This window comes from Magallana gigas, chromosome 8, assembly GCF_963853765.1.
Source record: "Magallana gigas chromosome 8, xbMagGiga1.1, whole genome shotgun sequence".
In the NCBI taxonomy this organism is placed as follows: Eukaryota; Metazoa; Mollusca; class Bivalvia; order Ostreida; family Ostreidae; genus Magallana; species Magallana gigas.
The window spans coordinates 31,787,650-31,804,562 of NC_088860.1; the positions used below are offsets into that span (position 1 = coordinate 31,787,650).

The 16,913-nt window shown below is 33.4% G+C and overlaps 1 protein-coding gene across 23 annotated transcripts in view; it reads left to right on the forward strand.

Moving 5' to 3' along the window:
- Nucleotides 1–16,913, forward strand: part of LOC105339349 (dedicator of cytokinesis protein 9) — a 50,271-nt gene that overhangs the window by 7,931 nt on the left and 25,427 nt on the right. For 18 of the 23 annotated variants that reach the window (XR_010708605.1, XM_066069341.1, XM_066069353.1 and 15 more), the window contains 27 exons: nt 2,643–2,765; nt 3,278–3,450; nt 3,855–3,927; nt 4,282–4,374; nt 4,602–4,733; nt 5,790–5,955; nt 6,353–6,420; nt 6,857–6,937; nt 7,378–7,548; nt 7,946–8,164; nt 8,614–8,807; nt 9,116–9,223; nt 9,438–9,523; nt 9,671–9,685; nt 10,148–10,335; nt 10,449–10,514; nt 10,688–10,780; nt 11,061–11,236; nt 11,753–11,840; nt 12,162–12,248; nt 12,494–12,586; nt 13,787–13,840; nt 14,718–14,833; nt 14,943–15,012; nt 15,264–15,470; nt 15,944–16,090; nt 16,454–16,537. Coding sequence is in view for 22 of the 23 variants with exons in the window: in XM_066069341.1 (XP_065925413.1) it covers nt 2,643–2,765; nt 3,278–3,450; nt 3,855–3,927; nt 4,282–4,374; nt 4,602–4,733; nt 5,790–5,955; nt 6,353–6,420; nt 6,857–6,937; nt 7,378–7,548; nt 7,946–8,164; nt 8,614–8,807; nt 9,116–9,223; nt 9,438–9,523; nt 9,671–9,685; nt 10,148–10,335; nt 10,449–10,514; nt 10,688–10,780; nt 11,061–11,236; nt 11,753–11,840; nt 12,162–12,248; nt 12,494–12,586; nt 13,787–13,840; nt 14,718–14,833; nt 14,943–15,012; nt 15,264–15,470; nt 15,944–16,090; nt 16,454–16,537 (3,171 nt within the window). In the remaining variant the exon portion in view is untranslated. Of the gene's footprint in view, nt 1–2,158; nt 2,304–2,426; nt 2,551–2,642; nt 2,766–3,277; nt 3,451–3,854; nt 3,928–4,281; nt 4,375–4,601; nt 4,734–5,789; nt 5,956–6,352; nt 6,421–6,856; nt 6,938–7,377; nt 7,549–7,945; nt 8,165–8,613; nt 8,808–9,115; nt 9,224–9,437; nt 9,524–9,670; nt 9,686–10,147; nt 10,336–10,448; nt 10,515–10,687; nt 10,781–11,060; nt 11,237–11,752; nt 11,841–12,161; nt 12,249–12,493; nt 12,587–13,786; nt 13,841–14,717; nt 14,834–14,942; nt 15,013–15,263; nt 15,471–15,943; nt 16,091–16,453; nt 16,538–16,913 lie in introns of those variants that run through there. The other 5 variants (XM_066069355.1, XM_066069354.1, XM_066069350.1 and 2 more) reach the window with 5 other exon arrangements.

Sequence of the window (16,913 nt, forward strand, 5' to 3'; positions counted from 1 at the left end):
TTTTGTTACTGAGATATTCTTTATATCTGCATGAGTAAAGATGCAACTCTTGTTTTTCTGTTATGGAGGAGGGGGGGGGGTGCTTTTTTGACTGTGCTGTTATTGTATGTTTTCAAAAATAAAAGAGTCTGGGCTTGATGGATTTATGGCTGTATTCTGTTTATGTCTCTATACTGTCTAAATCAGAATTCAATATTTTTCCCAGTTTGTGGCCAGCCCAGGACACTCGTACTAGTTATGGTGTATTATTCTGTGCTCTATTGATAATTACGTTATGTTATGTAAATGTAAAGGAGGGAGTGATCAGAATATTGGCAGGTAAATCCTAATCAAGACAAAACATTCTCTTTGGGAGTTCTTGTCAGAAATGATTTCATTTGCATGAAGGGAATAACATACTAGTCACAATCTCAAGTGTAGAGACTATTACGGACACCATTTACATACATGTACCTGTAGTAAAGATATTTGATTTAGTTCTTAAATGCTTTAGTGGAATATTATTTAGTGTGTATATAATATTTGTAGAACTGATGGCAATTGATCAGGGTTGTCTCTAAAAATTGAAGTAGAAGGAAGAAATAAAAAAGTAAAAGGGGGGGGGGTCTGTGGGTCTAGCTTATAGCTAGATTTAGATTGTGTTTGAAGTTCAATGATAGCTGGGAAATTATGTAATTATATGCATGGGGGGGGGGGGGGGGGAATTTCCCTCCCCATTGGTCTTAGTGGGGGGGGGGGGGAATTCACCACCCCATGGGTCTTAGAGACAACCCTCGCAATTAATGAACCATTTAAGACTCAAAATAACCAAATTACTAAATACAAGATTATGAAAGAAGACAATAATTCAGTAAAGGAATGCAAGCTAGACGTACTACACCAGATTAAGTTTGCTTTGTTTGGGTAATTTCATTGTTCAATTTTAAACCTTAAACTGATTACTTCTTCCTCTCTTGCGTTTGATTACTTCATATTCTGTATTCTTTTGAAAAAAAATGTTACCTGTAATTTTTAACATAATTTATTGCATTTTTAGCCGGGCTCTGCTGAAAGCAGAGTCCTGGCTATAGGCAGGCAAATCACCAATGTTACTATAAATAGCACAAATAAACAAACAACCAAACAGCGTCAAGGTAAAGCTTCCGCTAAACCAAATAGTTACACAAAGAGCCACGTTTTGTCAAAAGTGTTGGCATTTTGTTTCTTTTTTTAAAATTTCGTATGAATTGTCTATCTTTTTTAGTTTTCTTATTAATAACGTGTTTTAAAAACATTACTATGCATTTTGGACACATACAATGCGCATGAATTTCCATGAACTACTTTGCTGCGCGATGAAGAAACGGGGATTGAATATAGAATGCTTGTTGCAGAATTCAAGGCAGCAACTGTTGAACTTTTTAACTTCTACTAGACAGACATATTTTTTGTTTATAGCCGCTTACAAAATTTGGTCGCTTGATCTCTGATGCTTTGCCGACATTAAAAGCATGAGAGAGAGAGAGAGAGAGAGAGAGAGAGAGAGATTTTCAGTCTTTACTTCACAATATGCATAAAGACACACCAAAAGAGCCCGGCATTCAGTACTTCAGTACTTTGATTCAAGCTAGGGGAGTTAAGCAAAAGTTCCAATTAAAGCTTTAAATATACATGTATCACTATATCTCTCCCTGCAAATCATAGTGACAAACAAATATTTTAAATGCAAATTGCTCAGATTATTCGTAAAATCATAAATGGGTGACTTTTGATTGACATGATTAATTAAGATACATGTACCAGTATTTGTAAAATCATAAATGGATGGGTTTTGAGGGCATGAAATAACTATGATGTTTAAAATGTAATACACTTTAATATTTTTAACAGCACTTCACAGAGAATGACCCCATTTGTATGTGTGCTATGGCAAGTTCAGAGTAGACACATTTAAAGTGGTGTAATAAAGCTATAAAATCTGTTTACCTGTGAAGATGCTCTGAATGAATGTCCAATATGATAGAAGAGTGGTGAATACTTGAAGGGTGTTCATATGTTATGAGTACATGCACTTGACTTTGATAAACTTATACAGTTTTGACTAAACTGCAATTAGAAACTGCACAGAACTGAATCATAAGAAACTTCCTGTATGTATCACTTTCCCGTTGGAAGGGGTGAAAGCATTGACTCAGATCCATCCTTTACTTTATTGTATCTATATATACAAGTGTAATAAACTTAAAATAACTCAAGGAAGTTTATTTTTTAAGGGTTCGGCCATAACAATTTTCAGTGATTGAATGGAAATGTACATTGTCACGGTAATATTTATATACTGTTGTTAGTAATTCACACTGTCCACTTCCTTTAGTTACATGCATCACATGTACCACAGAAGACTATTTATTAATTCTCACAATTATTAGCATATTTCCGTTATTTATACCGGTTTCAATTTACCACAAATGCTGTAATCTGTGTGTATTTGCTTATATCTATGAGTTCAAGGAGTTATAATCTTTCCCTGTACTGATTATGAAGTCACAACTTGAGTTTTTAAGGCATAATGTATGCAATGTATGCTGTTGATGCTTTTGATATTATCTTTTATCATTTTTTTTACCCCTGTGTTGAAGGTTTCTATTTTTTGTGATTTGTAGGCCAGACCTAAGCAGGTAGACCCTGTGGACTATGAGACATACATTGCCAAGAACAAGAGCATCCTCCACAATGATCCACAGAGGGAGATGCTCACATTCCCCTACGATGACATCGTCATTCCGGTATGTCAAATCTAATCATTTTTTTAGGGATTAAAAATGAGAGAGAGAAAAAATGCCATTTTTGGTACCCGGCATTGAAATTGTTAACATTGGAGACATTCTGAGAAATATTGGGGAAAAAATTTGCTTTCAATCATTTTTGTTGTTGTTGATATTTTTAAATTTATTTCAAATACATTTTTTATTTTTTATGAAAAATAGACCAGGAAATGGGTTACTAGTTCAGTTATATATATATTCAGATGTATGTCCTTTTCAGGAGGTAATAAATTCGGAAAATTTTGATAAATTCAGTTGGAAACAAATATCTTTTTTTTGAAAAGCGAATGAGCTAGGCCTTTCAAGAGCAGGAAACTTAGATAATTGAATTATAAGTTCTGGATTGATTTGTGTTAATTTTTGTATGCTTGTATTTACAGTTCATTATACTTGTATTTGTAATGCAGGTATTGTTAAAAATCCTATACAGATATACTGTCAATTTAGGTCATCAATAAACTGTTTTCTTTCAGCCCCCAAACCCACCCAAGAAGATGCGTACCCTATACTCCACCGTTCCTGATTCGGCATTAGACGAGGCCAAAGATCTACTGGTTCGACAGTGCATCAAGTCGTACACAGACACTTGTCATGTTGTCAAGTATAAGTACAATGCTTATGCTGGGAGATATGAGAAACTTCCAAAGTAAGAACCACTGATTATACATGTACTGTGGAATCATTATCAGTTGTCACTGTGGTGACTCAATTTTTGTGGATTTTGTGGCTACCACTCACCTATGGATTTAAATCCACATAAAATGATAAAACACAGTACTATTTCATTAACTACCTTATATCTACAAGTGAAACCACAAAATTCAGTCCCCTGAACCCGTGAAAAATTGATCATTCTTATTAAAATTGGCCCCTAGGAAATTTGATGATTCCACAGTAGCTTGTATCATATTACACAGTGAATGTCATTAACTTTTGAACTTATCCTATTCCATCATAAACAAGTCTGACTGGATGTTATAACTATAAGGTCCTGTATGTGTGTGTGTAATAGGTTAATGTTTTTATGTCAATATTGAGATTTGTTTTTAGCATTAGGCAAACTGACCCTCTACCCCATCACACGTTTGAGATTGATGCTGAACCTGAGGATAAAGGGGATGAGGTGACTATTGCTTGCACATTACACAGACAGACACACAGATATTCCTATTATAATTATTGTGCAGACAAGACATTTCAATTTAACTTATTTGTGCACAGGGCATTCTAATTAAAAAGAAAACACACATAGGCATTTGAACAATCAACTGCATGTTCACATTTGTTCACGTTGACTATTGAGCACACAGAACTTACCAATTAAACTATAATTGTGCATACAAAGACATTTTGTGAAAAAAAAATTTTTGTGCAAACTGACCTTCCAATTAAACTTTTGTGTAAACTATGAGAGGCATACAGTATTCATTGAAATATTTTGCAGTATTAATATCTATAGCGTATTTTGAATTCTCAGGACACCAGAAGTTTGACTGCTAGTATCCAGAAGACAGGATGGCTGTACAAAGGTCCTGATGGAGGGAAAGAGAACATCATTAGCTTCACAAGGGTAAGGTTATACCAGGGCGTCAGTATATATTTAGGAAGGAAGTGCCACTATGGTGTGTAACATGTTGTGTAACAGAGGTGCATGTATATTGCATTGCATGTTTATCCACTGCAATAAACTCAGAATATCAATTATTGATTAGTGAATTTTAGAATTATAATCAGTTTTTCTCATTCAGTAATTATATAGACATGCTGATTAATGTATTGTGATGTTGTCTATTTTAGCAATTCAAGAAGAGGTACTTTGTGCTGAAACAGGAGTCGGATTTCACCTTCAGTTTACAATTCTACAAAGATGAGAAGAAAACAGATGCCAAGGGGGCCATCTTTATGGACTTGGCTGTGGAGGCAAAGCCAGTGAGCACAAACATTGCATGTTATTATATTCCAGTATTCAACAATGCTATAAACACAACACATATTGGGAAAGATTAAGCTGAGTTTCCTAATTGTTGAATCAATCACCCTTTCCAATATCTTTGCTGTATTTTTACGTTGTATCTTTGTGCATGATTGTGCGGTGAGCTCGAGTAAATAAATGGTGTTCTGGTGGAACATTTATAGCACCACACCCATTATTGAGCATCAAAAGATTGTTTCTGACAATTTTTTTTTGGGTTTTTTAAGAGGGGGGGGGGGGGGGGGGGGGATTCTCCGTAATTCCATGAATTAAAAATACAGCCTTTATTTTTTTCTAAGATCAATTTGTTGTCAGCCAAGTTAGGTGTATGTGGTTGTAATGTGTGGATCTTTTTATGTTCAGTCCTAATTGACAAAAAAAATTCCATTCTTATTTCATTAAGGCCAAGATCTAGTAAATGATTCAAGACTGTCTTTTTGGTGTTAGAACCATTATGACGTCATAATTGATTTGATGAATCTTTTCCCGTATTTTACGGCTTTAAAGGAATTATGTAGAAAATAAAACAATATTTTGACATTCTATATTTAATCACGGGAAAAGTAATCCTGGTACCTATATTCAATTTGACATCATTTTAAAGAGGATGTCAAGGGCTTGTTAAATGCTGTTTTTGGAGAGACTGTAGGCATTCTAGATATATTTCATTGGTCAAAAATGGACAAACCTCCTAAATTTGTTACTTTTATTCTTCATATTTCATAGAAAATGGTTGTTTAAAACATGATTCTTCATGGTGTTTACCAAAACTTTTAGCCCCGGTACACCCCATGAAACAAACATATTGTTATGAAGCATCATTAAAAGAATTTATATCTTGAATTTTATAAACCTGTAGGCACCTTCATTTACTAGATCTTGACCTTAAATTCAAGTTCATGTCTTGAAAAGTGCTTTGTCATGATTTAATTGTGGTAGGTTTCAAGCCACATATCACATACATGTGCAGACGTGCAGTTGTTTACAAATCCAAATTTATTTCTTTGTTCTAGAACTCGAAGAGAGGGAAGCACTGCTTTGAGGTCCACACAAATGACAGGCCACCTTATGTGTTCGCCGCGGAGACAGAGGCTGATATGAACGACTGGATCAAAGTGTTGAACAAGGTCATCAACGCGGCAGAGACCGCCTCCAATGTCTCCATGGAGAAAAGCAGAGGTACTGTATGGGATCTGTGATGTTCATTAGGGGGCTCACATTTGGTGCATTTTGAGGGTATTCCTTACATACAAACTAGCCTCCCCAACAAATAATGAAACACAGTATACACAAAACTACATCCCAGTCAACCTATAAAAAGTTGAAAATCCACGAAAATTTACCCCCAACAATTAGGTCTACCGGTAATTGATTGTTACACACCCACACCCACATTAAGCTCATGCAGATACTGAATTGGACAAATATTTAAAAAAAGGCAGTAACTATTGATTTATTGTTTATATATAAGGCTAACTTTTGTCATCTGCCTGAAAACTACATATGTATCTGTGTTTTTAGTTACAGGTACATATACTTTATCTTATGGTATTTACTCTGTTTTTCTCTGTTATAGATGAAATGCATACACCAGACAAATCTAGTGAAAAGTCTGAAGTCAGTATGCATCCCGAATTGGCAAAGGTAGGACTCAGGGGGAGAAGTCTTTAAAATCTAATGAGTTCTCTTCAGTGAATCAGGGAAACTGATAAGAAGCCTTGTTATTTTCAAGACAGTGTGAATTTTTTATCTTAATTTTTTAAATTTCAACAATCTGTTGTAGAATAAGCATTTAACATAATTACAATGTAACAGGAATGAGTAATATGCAATTTTATCTTCACCATTGTGATTCTGATTACTTATTATATCATGTTGAGGAATTTGGCTGTTGCAATGGTTGGACAAGAAAGGTTAACATGCATGCAATGATTAGATATATTATTTTGACTTTATAGACCTCTTAATGTAAAGTTTTTCAGATGTTTGGGCATCCTTGACCAAAAATAAACTAAAGTTACCTGAATGTAATGAATTCATTTGTTAATTAATAACTGAACAACTTCCTTTATCTCTCCAGTACAACAGAGAAAGTGAAACCATGCTCACAAAAGCAAGAGAGGAGGGCAGACATAACCTGTATAGAGTTTATCCCAATATTGTAAGTTAATTGTCTCAATGTGATAGTTCTTTTTCCTGTTGTTCTTATTCACATTGTACATGTTGAGTTTTATATTGGTTTAGTCGAACTGGATGAGAAAAAATATTAGGTTATAATCTAAACTTGTATTTGTGACTGACTTGTCATGCAGCATTTTACATTTACTAGCCAAAATTTTAGAATAGCGTATTTAATTTTTTTTATCAAATCAGGCAGCTATATGGGATTGTGCAAAATTGAGCAAATCAATTCACTGGTTTAAACATATTCTATTGTAAAAAATAAAAAGGATAAGAAACAAAGACTGGCAACTTGCATATTTTCCCCTTACAAACAAATCAGTGAACATGTATCAATAAAATTTTGTTCACTTTTAAAGTGTGTTTAAATTTAAACAACTAGGTTTTAATGTTCATTTAATGTTGATATTTTTTTTCCAGAGGTTTCACTTTGATGAGGATGATGAGGAGGAGGGAGGTGGAGAGAAGCCGGAGGAGATTGAGGTGTTTCCCTCCACACACTGTGACCGCTACATGATGAGGCTGGTCGACTTCAAACTCAAAATGCAGGCCAACTTGGCCGAGGAGGGATTGGGTCAGAAGTTCACTAATGTAAGGCCACCACTCTTCCTGCTGTGTGATGTTGATATGTAACTGTTTACTATGGTATAAGCTTGTAAAAGTTGTACAAAGAATTTCCCTTCAGTTTAAAAACACGCGTAACAATATATGCATAAAGCTTCTTTCCTACAGTTTAAAAACATTTGTAACAGTATATGCATGTAGCTCTTTTGATATAGGATGTTGAATTTGTTGAATTGTAAAAGCCAGATGATGGCTGAAATTACATAATTAATAATTTCTTATACTATTAATGATTTGACATTCATATTGTTATTCTAAACACTAGTACATGTATCTCCATATGTTCATGTATAATAACTTAGTACCGGTAAATGTTAATCAGTGTAAAGAATAAATCTGTAATCCAATATTTTTTTTCTTGCAGCCTGAACCTTTCTTTCTAAGTTTTGCATTGTATGATGCAAAGGAAGGAAAGAAAATTTCAGAGGATTTTTACATTGATCCAAACGAGCTTGAGATCAAAAAGATGATTCCAGATGAGGTCCTGTGTGCCTCAGACAAACTCAACACAGTAGAGGGAAAGAACTCTGCCCCACATCTCTTCAACCTGTCTGAAGAATGGCTGCTCAAAAAAGACAGACATGTATGAAATCCACCTATGTTTGTATAAAGATACTTTGTAGTTGGAGTTTTATGTGAAGTGCTACTTTTATTTTGCAGTATAATCTCAAATGCAAATGCTGAAAAAAAAACGTATTTTGAAATTCATTCTTCAATTGGGTCGAAACATTTTGTTCTAATTTCTTAATCCTTTGTTTTGACTGGGAATCTTATAATTTTTTTTTACCAAGTTTTGTGTAATAAAGTTATTGGAAGAAGGCTAAAATAGAAAGATTATCTTCTTACAAAACTTATCCAAAGTATTCAAAAGATGAAAAATAAGAAGTGATGAAATATTTTGCCTGTTGTTCTTGAGATACTTTTATCTAAAGTGTATAAGAAAGGGGGTTAAAAAATCTTAACTTGCATTAAAAAATTGAATATGAATTGTATAAGAAGTGATGACAATATGTTTTGTCATGTCATTGTCAGGGTGTGTTCTCGGTGACGTCCTGCCATGCGGAGGTGTACCTGTTTGTGAGGATAGAGAAGGTCCTACAGGGCTCCCTGTCCCAGGCCTGTGACCAGTACCTCAAGGCTCCCTCCGGAAACAAAATCTACAAACAGATGAAGCAGTTCTGTTCTCAGATCGGACATCACCGCATGCCATTCGGATGGGCAGCTAGGTGAGAAATTCACACAAATTCAGAAAAGATAATTCAATACAGTATCAACAAATTTTTGTGCAGTAAATCACTGTTACCGCAAACATGCTTGTAACAATTTCAACAATTTCCCATTTAGTTTCAATCCTTCATTAATTTATAAATTATCACCCCTGGCACTTTACTATAAGCATATTAAACAGATCTTTGGATCCCTGTACAGTCATGAATTATAATCTTCTTATGTACATTATATATCTGTTCTCCTGTTATTAAGGTTTTTGAAAAAAAAAAAAAAAAACTTTCACATTATTCAAATTAAATTACAGACAACTGATAATTGAATCCAATGGCCCAGCAGAAATGAAAATCTTCAGGCAAGAAGGATCCAAGTTTTCAGAACAGGAAGTTATAAAGATTCTACAAGACTTGAAAAAGTAAGTTTGTGTTTCATACATAAATGACACCTAGAGCCTTTTTCTATATGCTTGAATTGAATGATAATGAGTGTAATGAGATACGTACTATCATTCTTCTTGTTGTTGATTCATTCAATACCAGTTCTGGAGATGTTAACAAGTAACAAGGAAGCATCAATATTTGAATAGATCAAAGTGAATTTAACTTGTAATGGTTTTTTTACCTTTTTAGACCAGAAAAGCAAGGAAAACTTCAAGAGATTCCAGGAACTCTAAAAGTGATAATCCACAAAACAAGCCCAGAGCAGCCTTTACAAAGTAGGTGTCCTATTGAAGTCGGATTTTTCACTACACATTTGGTTAACTTGGTCGTGAAAAACGACTGGAACTACTGGTAGATTTTTAAGCATTGAATTTTGCCATATGAGTAATGGAATGTGATATTTTATACATTGTTTTTGTTAGAGTACTACAAATATGGTATGGTATGATGATCTCTCTCAGAAGTTAATTCTCTTATCTAAATTTTCCATTTTTTACGAAATCTTTTCTAGAATACTGGGTGGTTAATGACATTGAAATACTGTGTCTCCTATTAAGTCTGGTAAATCTTCTGATCTTTGAGTAGCTGTGCACATTACAGGGCTCTTGTTTTTCTGTTGGTTTTATTATATATATATCTTCGTTATTTATCAAATTTTTATTTAATTCATGTATGCATCTAATAATGTTATTATAGTGCACGTTGAACTTTATTCTCAAGGGTCTTTCAACTAATTTTCAATTTTTTTTTTTTACTTATGTATATATACTAGTACATGTAGTAAATATAAATTACATAAATTTTTCGACAAAAACATGCTGTACATGTAGTACAGTTATTCAATTTCTATATTTTTTGAATGATGTTTTAATGACTTTACATGCATTTGAATTTTCCAGATACATTAACTTCCTCCCTCGTGCCAATCAAGCCATTTCCTATCCCCCCGCCTGACCCCCCAGCAATAGAGGTGGAGCAGTTTGTCCTAGATAGAGCCTCATTTTGTGATACATACGACTCCTACATCAATCATCTTTACGTATATCCCATGAACCTTAGATATGAGCATCAAAAATCATTCGCCAAAGTAAGAACTTTATAGAAAGTGGGGTTCAAAGACTGACATTGCTGTTTATTACTGCTTTTGAAACATTATTGATTATGGGCCTTAAAACAAGTTTAATTTGTTTTATTTTTTAGGCTAGAAATATAGCATGTTGTGTAGAGATTAGAGATTCCGATGATGAAAATGCCATTCCATTGAAGGTAATTTTTTGATTCACCTATCACTCCATGCAACAGAAATGAGATTCTTAAAGTTAATGAATTCAAGTATTTGTGTTCTCTCTGAAAAAAAATATTACCTAAAATTGAGATCATTTGATGAAAACTCTCCTTTATCTGTGTTGAGATTGAGGGGTTGTTTTTTTTGTTGACAGCGTATCTATGCCCGTCCAGAAGTAGGTGTGTTTACAACTGTAGCCAGCGCCACTGTCCTCCATCACAGCACTTCACCAGACTTCTTAGAAGAGGTGAGCTACGCATTTAGAACTCAACAACAGAAATATTCTATTATTTAAATGTATGTCATTTGTTCATTTAAACTTTCAATGTTTAAAGAGAATTCAGAGTATGAATGAGTTAACTATAAACCAGTGGAAAAAATGAATGCTAAAAATTTTAGCCAGAGATATGCTTCCAGGGAAATGTTCATAATTTTGACACATTTCAATTGTAAAAGTAACTTTATCAATTTCTGTATTAATTAATTGATCTAATTATAATTTAACTGATTTTATGTTGTTTGTGTAGGTGAAGATAGCCCTCCCCACTCAGTTACATGATAAGCACCATATATTGTTCCGGTTCTACCACGTTAGTTGTGAAGGCTCAAAGTCTAACCGTAGTTCCACGTCTTCCGTCAAGAAACGAGACAACATTGAGACTCCGGTCGGGATCGCCTGGCTCCCACTACTCACCCAGGGCAGGTATGTCAACCACTGTGGTCTCATTGATATTTAGTGGCCATTAATTGTCATTAATTGGATTAACTAAGTAAAAGTCACAGTCTCAGAGAAATGGGAATTTGGAAACATAGTTCTTTTCATACAAATTTTCAGAGGTTTCTTACATTGATGAACATTTGATTTTGTGATTTTACTCATTTGACAATGAAATCCTTGAATATTGGTGTTAAAGGAATTATAATAAAATGTCGATGACATAACACCAAACATGTATATTAATTTACTAGTAGTTGAGACTGACATTATTATGAAGAAACAAATCAAAGAGTGAAATTAACGGGTTGATGAAAATTTGATAACATGATATGTTATACATTTGTATAACATAGTCTACATACTTGTTTTAATAATGTTTCATCGTATTTTCAAGTAGCATATTTTTGACATGTTAAGTTAGAAAATACTTGACTTTGGGAACAATTGGTTACTGTATGATACATGTAGACTTAGAGTATATGTGTTGGGATTTTATTACAGGGTTACAGTGGGAGAGCAGAATGTCCAGGTGGCAGCTTGTACAGCATTACCCAAAGACTACCTCTCCACTAAATCCCCTGACAGAACGGTAGGCTCATCTTATAACTTATAACAAGAAGAACATTGCTGTGGATAGAATATTGTTTGCTCTCTAAAAAACTCAGATTTTGTTTTGTTTTGATTTGAACGTTTTCATGATACATATAAAATTATAGTTTACCTCTTTTTAAGATTTTGTGTGTAATATGATAATTCATGTTGTGTATGATATGACAATCCATCATTTTAAAAATGAAATTCTTATTTTTCATCACTATTTGACATTTATGAATTAATAAATGTGAATATAAATTACCGGTATCTAAAGCAATTACAAACAATTAAATATATATTGCTGTTTTCTTTCCAGGCTCCAGCACCAGATATCAAATGGGTCGATAATGGTAAACCAATATTTAGGGTCAAAGTTCAGCTACATTCAACACTTTACACAAAGGTACAGTCAAATCAAAGGCAAAACATTGAAGTCCATTACGTTCTGTCATAAGATCTCTTGCATTTTACAGGAAAAGGATACTGTTGGTCTTTTTATTTAAGTTTTAAAGTTTTTTGTTTTTAATTTACTTGCATGATTCTAAATTTTTATTCCAAACAAAAAAAATGAAAAATGAAAAATTTAGTTTGTAATTATAAGCATTATAACTTTGAGAGCTGAGTGAATTTTTTGTGTTTTTTTTTTAGGATCAGCATTTACACAACTTCTTTTACCATTGCCAAAAAATTGAGAGTGCGTTGATGCCAGGAACAGATGTGGACAGCTTGAATAAACTGAAGGTGGGTATCTGTAGTGAATGACACTCAACATGTACATGTACTATTGATGATGGCAATGTCATGTAGTGTGTATACTTACATGATCAATTGAAATATACTATATGACAAAGTCAAATGATTGGATACCTTGGTACAAACCTTCACACATCACTGTTGACTGTAAGTGATATAGATAGCCTAGCTAATATGTTGTTATTGTATGATGACAATTTATGGCATACACAGTTAGGCATTCTATAAAATTGGTGAATTTTATTGTTAAATTTCTTTTTTTTAGAAGACTAGATTGTGACTAGGTTATATTTGGTGCAAAATACATGTGTATGTAGATATTTATACATAAAATATATTTTTTTATTTTGTGTATCTCATTATCTAGTAGAAGGAATTATTACAACACTTAATATTATTAACCTGAATTGTTTATGATTTTTAGCCACATTTTGGGGTATTTTATACGTATCACTATCTCCACAAGTTTAACGTTTCACGTAGCGAATTAACTTGGGTATCTCTGTCAGCTTTGTCTGTAACATTTCAACAGCCTGATGCAAAACTGCTATGAATTTTCTTCTGAAAATGAGATTTTAAAATTTTTGAATTTTTGACCATCCAATTGTTATTAAAAAGTTGGAAAATAGCACTGCATGTCTATAAATGTGCAAAAGCTTTAATGACAGAATGTTAATTCTGATCACTTCAGTGCTTAAAGTATCATAGATTTTACTGACATATAGATCATTTTCAATAAGTCAAAATCAAAAGACCTGGGAATTTTTATGAAGATCGATATTTAAGTTTTTGAACTACTGTAAACCATTTTTTATTCGCGTGCGAGAAATTTTCATGATGTTAGATAGAGCCTCGCCGTCGCAAATATTTCTCGCCGCTGACCAGTCCTTGTCATATGGTTGTAAAAACAACAAGGGTCTGGTAAGGCTTGGTCGCGAACATTAGTTGTTGCGAACCAGTTCCTCGGTAGTTAATTGTGAAATAAAGTCGCCGCAAATAAAAGTTGGTTTACAGTATTTAGATGTGACGATGTAACTCAAAAAATACATAAATATGTTCTTTGATTATACATTTTTTAAAAGAATAATTTGGGGTCTGTACAGTAGGTGCACACTGCACATACATGTACATCATTTGTTCTTTTATATGACTATTGATGCTATATGGTAATACTGTGTCACATAACAGCTTGACAAGCCTACCCTGGATTTGGAGAAAACCTTTCTATCAAATTCTACTAAGGTAACATTTCTTAGAGATTTCACCTCCCACTTCAACTAAGTATTGTGAATGACAACCAAAACCAATATTTAACACCTAAAAAAAACAACAGCAAAAAAGTGCATTTTGGAATGACCCATATTACATTGATATATATTTATATAATTATAATATTGATATGTATCAATTGATATAAGATTTAATAGCAATTTTCCCTATTGATACCAAATTTGTGCTTTTATGTGCACATACCGTTTTATCTGCAAGTTTTGACATTTATCTTGATTAGAGAACATAATTGCAGTGAAAGAATCATGTCAGCTAGCCAAATTGAATACATTTTGAGACTGATACACAGTGTGAATATTGATAGAACTAGGTTAGATCTTTGGTCACTGCGTTACTGCACATCTGCGTGATTAGTACTAGCATACACTGCAGATAACATCTAGTTTGCTTTTATCCACATGCACTTTTAAAATAAAAAAACAACAAAAAACATCATCATTAGGAAAATCTTTAAAGAAATACATGGTCATCGGTTTGAGTTTAAGTGATTTTTTTTTTCTTGCTTTTGGATAATAACAGGTAAAGGGTATTTTGTTCATTTGCTTGCTGATCTAAGTTATCAATGAAAGCTTTGAAACAAAAAATAAATAATGGCATGAATAAATTAGCTGAATGTGACAATGTATTTTATTTATGAAATTTAATTAACACGGTATTATTGCTGTTTTGCAAAGAAAATTTCATTGTTATCAAATGCAAGAAAGGTATGGTATTTTTTCATACACCTTGGTTAAATGATTACATATAATATTTATATCTACTTTCACGTAACTACTGACTAATCTTCAGAGATGTATATATCAGCCGTGCTTGACCTCTGTCTTTGCAGTCCCTCCATGCTGTGGATGTGCTGACGTACGTCCAGTTTCTACCCACCCTGTTAAACCAGCTCTTCTCCCTGCTTGTGAAGACAGTCAGTGACGACGTCGCCCTCAATGTGGTCAAGTGAGCACTCCCTTAAACTTGTGATCAATTCTTCAATATTAAGATAAAAGAGATTAATGTTGATGCTGATTATGATATTTTTTTTTGTTCATTGGAAATTTTTTTGTAGGGTTCTAATCCACATTGTGTCGGAGGTTTCTCTTGTTGACAAACAAGATGCTCTCAAGAGTTATGTCAAGGTTGGTATATTTAAGTCAATGGTTTCATGTTATACATGTATGTATGTGAAGGAAATTCGTTTAATATATGTACCTCCATTTGAATTAAGATTAAGTATCTTGTGTTTTGTGCTTTTTGTGAAAGAACATTTTGAAGTTATAGAGTAAAATTTTCTTTCCTTAAACGAAATGAAACTATCATAGAAACTGAGAATTGTAAGTATTGATTATTTTGTTAGAGAGACTGACTACCTGTGTTGTATGTGTTGCAGTATGTATTTAGCCCTGAGCCCGTCCCTAAGGGCACCAAGGGGGCCCAGACGGTACACGAGGAGCTAGCCAAGAATCTGACCACCATCCTACGGCCGGCTAATGCCGACAACGTGGTGGTCTGTAAGTTCCTGAAGTATTCCTGGTTCTTCTTCGAGATCCTGATCAAGAGCATGGCTCTCTACCTCATTAGTACCGACAGGATCAAGGTCGGTACTTTATACTAGTATTACTCTATTGTATTGACTACTATTCTGCTCTTTTGCAGGGAAAATTGATATAGTTTTGCAATATCATATTTCAATGAATTATGTCAGTGTCCTCAAAATAGCAGTACTGCAGTTACCCTGAAGGAGTTTTTGGTCTTGTTTTGCATCACAGTTTAAAAATAAACAAAACTTTGGCCCTTAATTTTTACAATGTTGAATATACCTATTTAAGCATTAATTGCAATTTGGTTTACATTGTTAGTTGAAAAATTAACTTGGTTTTACATTTTTGGTTTTGAAAAATTAAGAGTATAGTACTAAAGTTTCTTTCTTTCAGATATCTCTTAAGTATTAAAGAGTATTGCTAGGATATACGTGTATCAAGTCATTATTGACATCAATGTTTCTAGTGTTTTTACTGCAATTGTAGAGGGCATTAAAAAATGTACTTTTTGTTTTATTTCATCTAACAGATGCCAAGGAATGAGCGGTTTACAGCAGATTACCAGTACAGAATACAGAACCTACTACAAACACTGACCCCCAATATCATACAGAAGCAGAGGGAAATGCCCCGCGAAACAAAGATAGCCAATCAGAGCCTAGCCATGTTTGTAAAGGTGACCAAATTAAAAAATTTTCAACTGATAAATAATTGTGACTTTATGAAAATTAATTTATGAGGAAAAATTTATGAAATCAAAATATATAATCATTCAATATCAATCTGTTGTGAAAGAAAAAAAACCATATGATTATTACCGTTATAAAGGTATTTTTCAAGAGTTAAGATTTATTGTATAGTACATATGGTTATGTGAAGTGATATGTTGATAGGACACATATTTAAAGAACAATGAAATTGAGAAAGCATGAATGTACTGGTATATATTTTGTCACAATGTATTGTACATGTAGTGGCATTTAATGATGAAAATCGTATGGTATGGCTTTGAGACAGTGTGAGTCCTACTTTATTGTAGCGCTGTTTTACTCTGATGGACAGAGGATTTGTATTCAAGAATATATCTGCCTATGTGGAACAGTTTGGACCTGGAGACTCCAAGGTAAAATATGTGTATACAAATCAAACTGTGGACAGATATTGGCATCATTATCACTATCAGACAGTTATTTTGAAGGTATTTTTTAGTACTTTTAACTAACTTCTTTTGGCATGGGAGAAATATTCCTGACATTCATATGTGCTGCTTGAGAATATTTTGTTGTCGCTTACTGTTATATATTAATATGAAATTGAACCTCAGTTGCAAAAAAGTTCTTTGTAAACCACTTTGAAATCTACGGTTGGTAAAATGAAATGATCTATGGCTAGAAAATGTTTGCCTACAAGAGATGTAATGCAGTCTTTTTGAATCTCAGTCTTTGAAGTACTGTAAAAGGCCATGAAATTTCTATGGTATAAAATGGTGGTTGCACTTA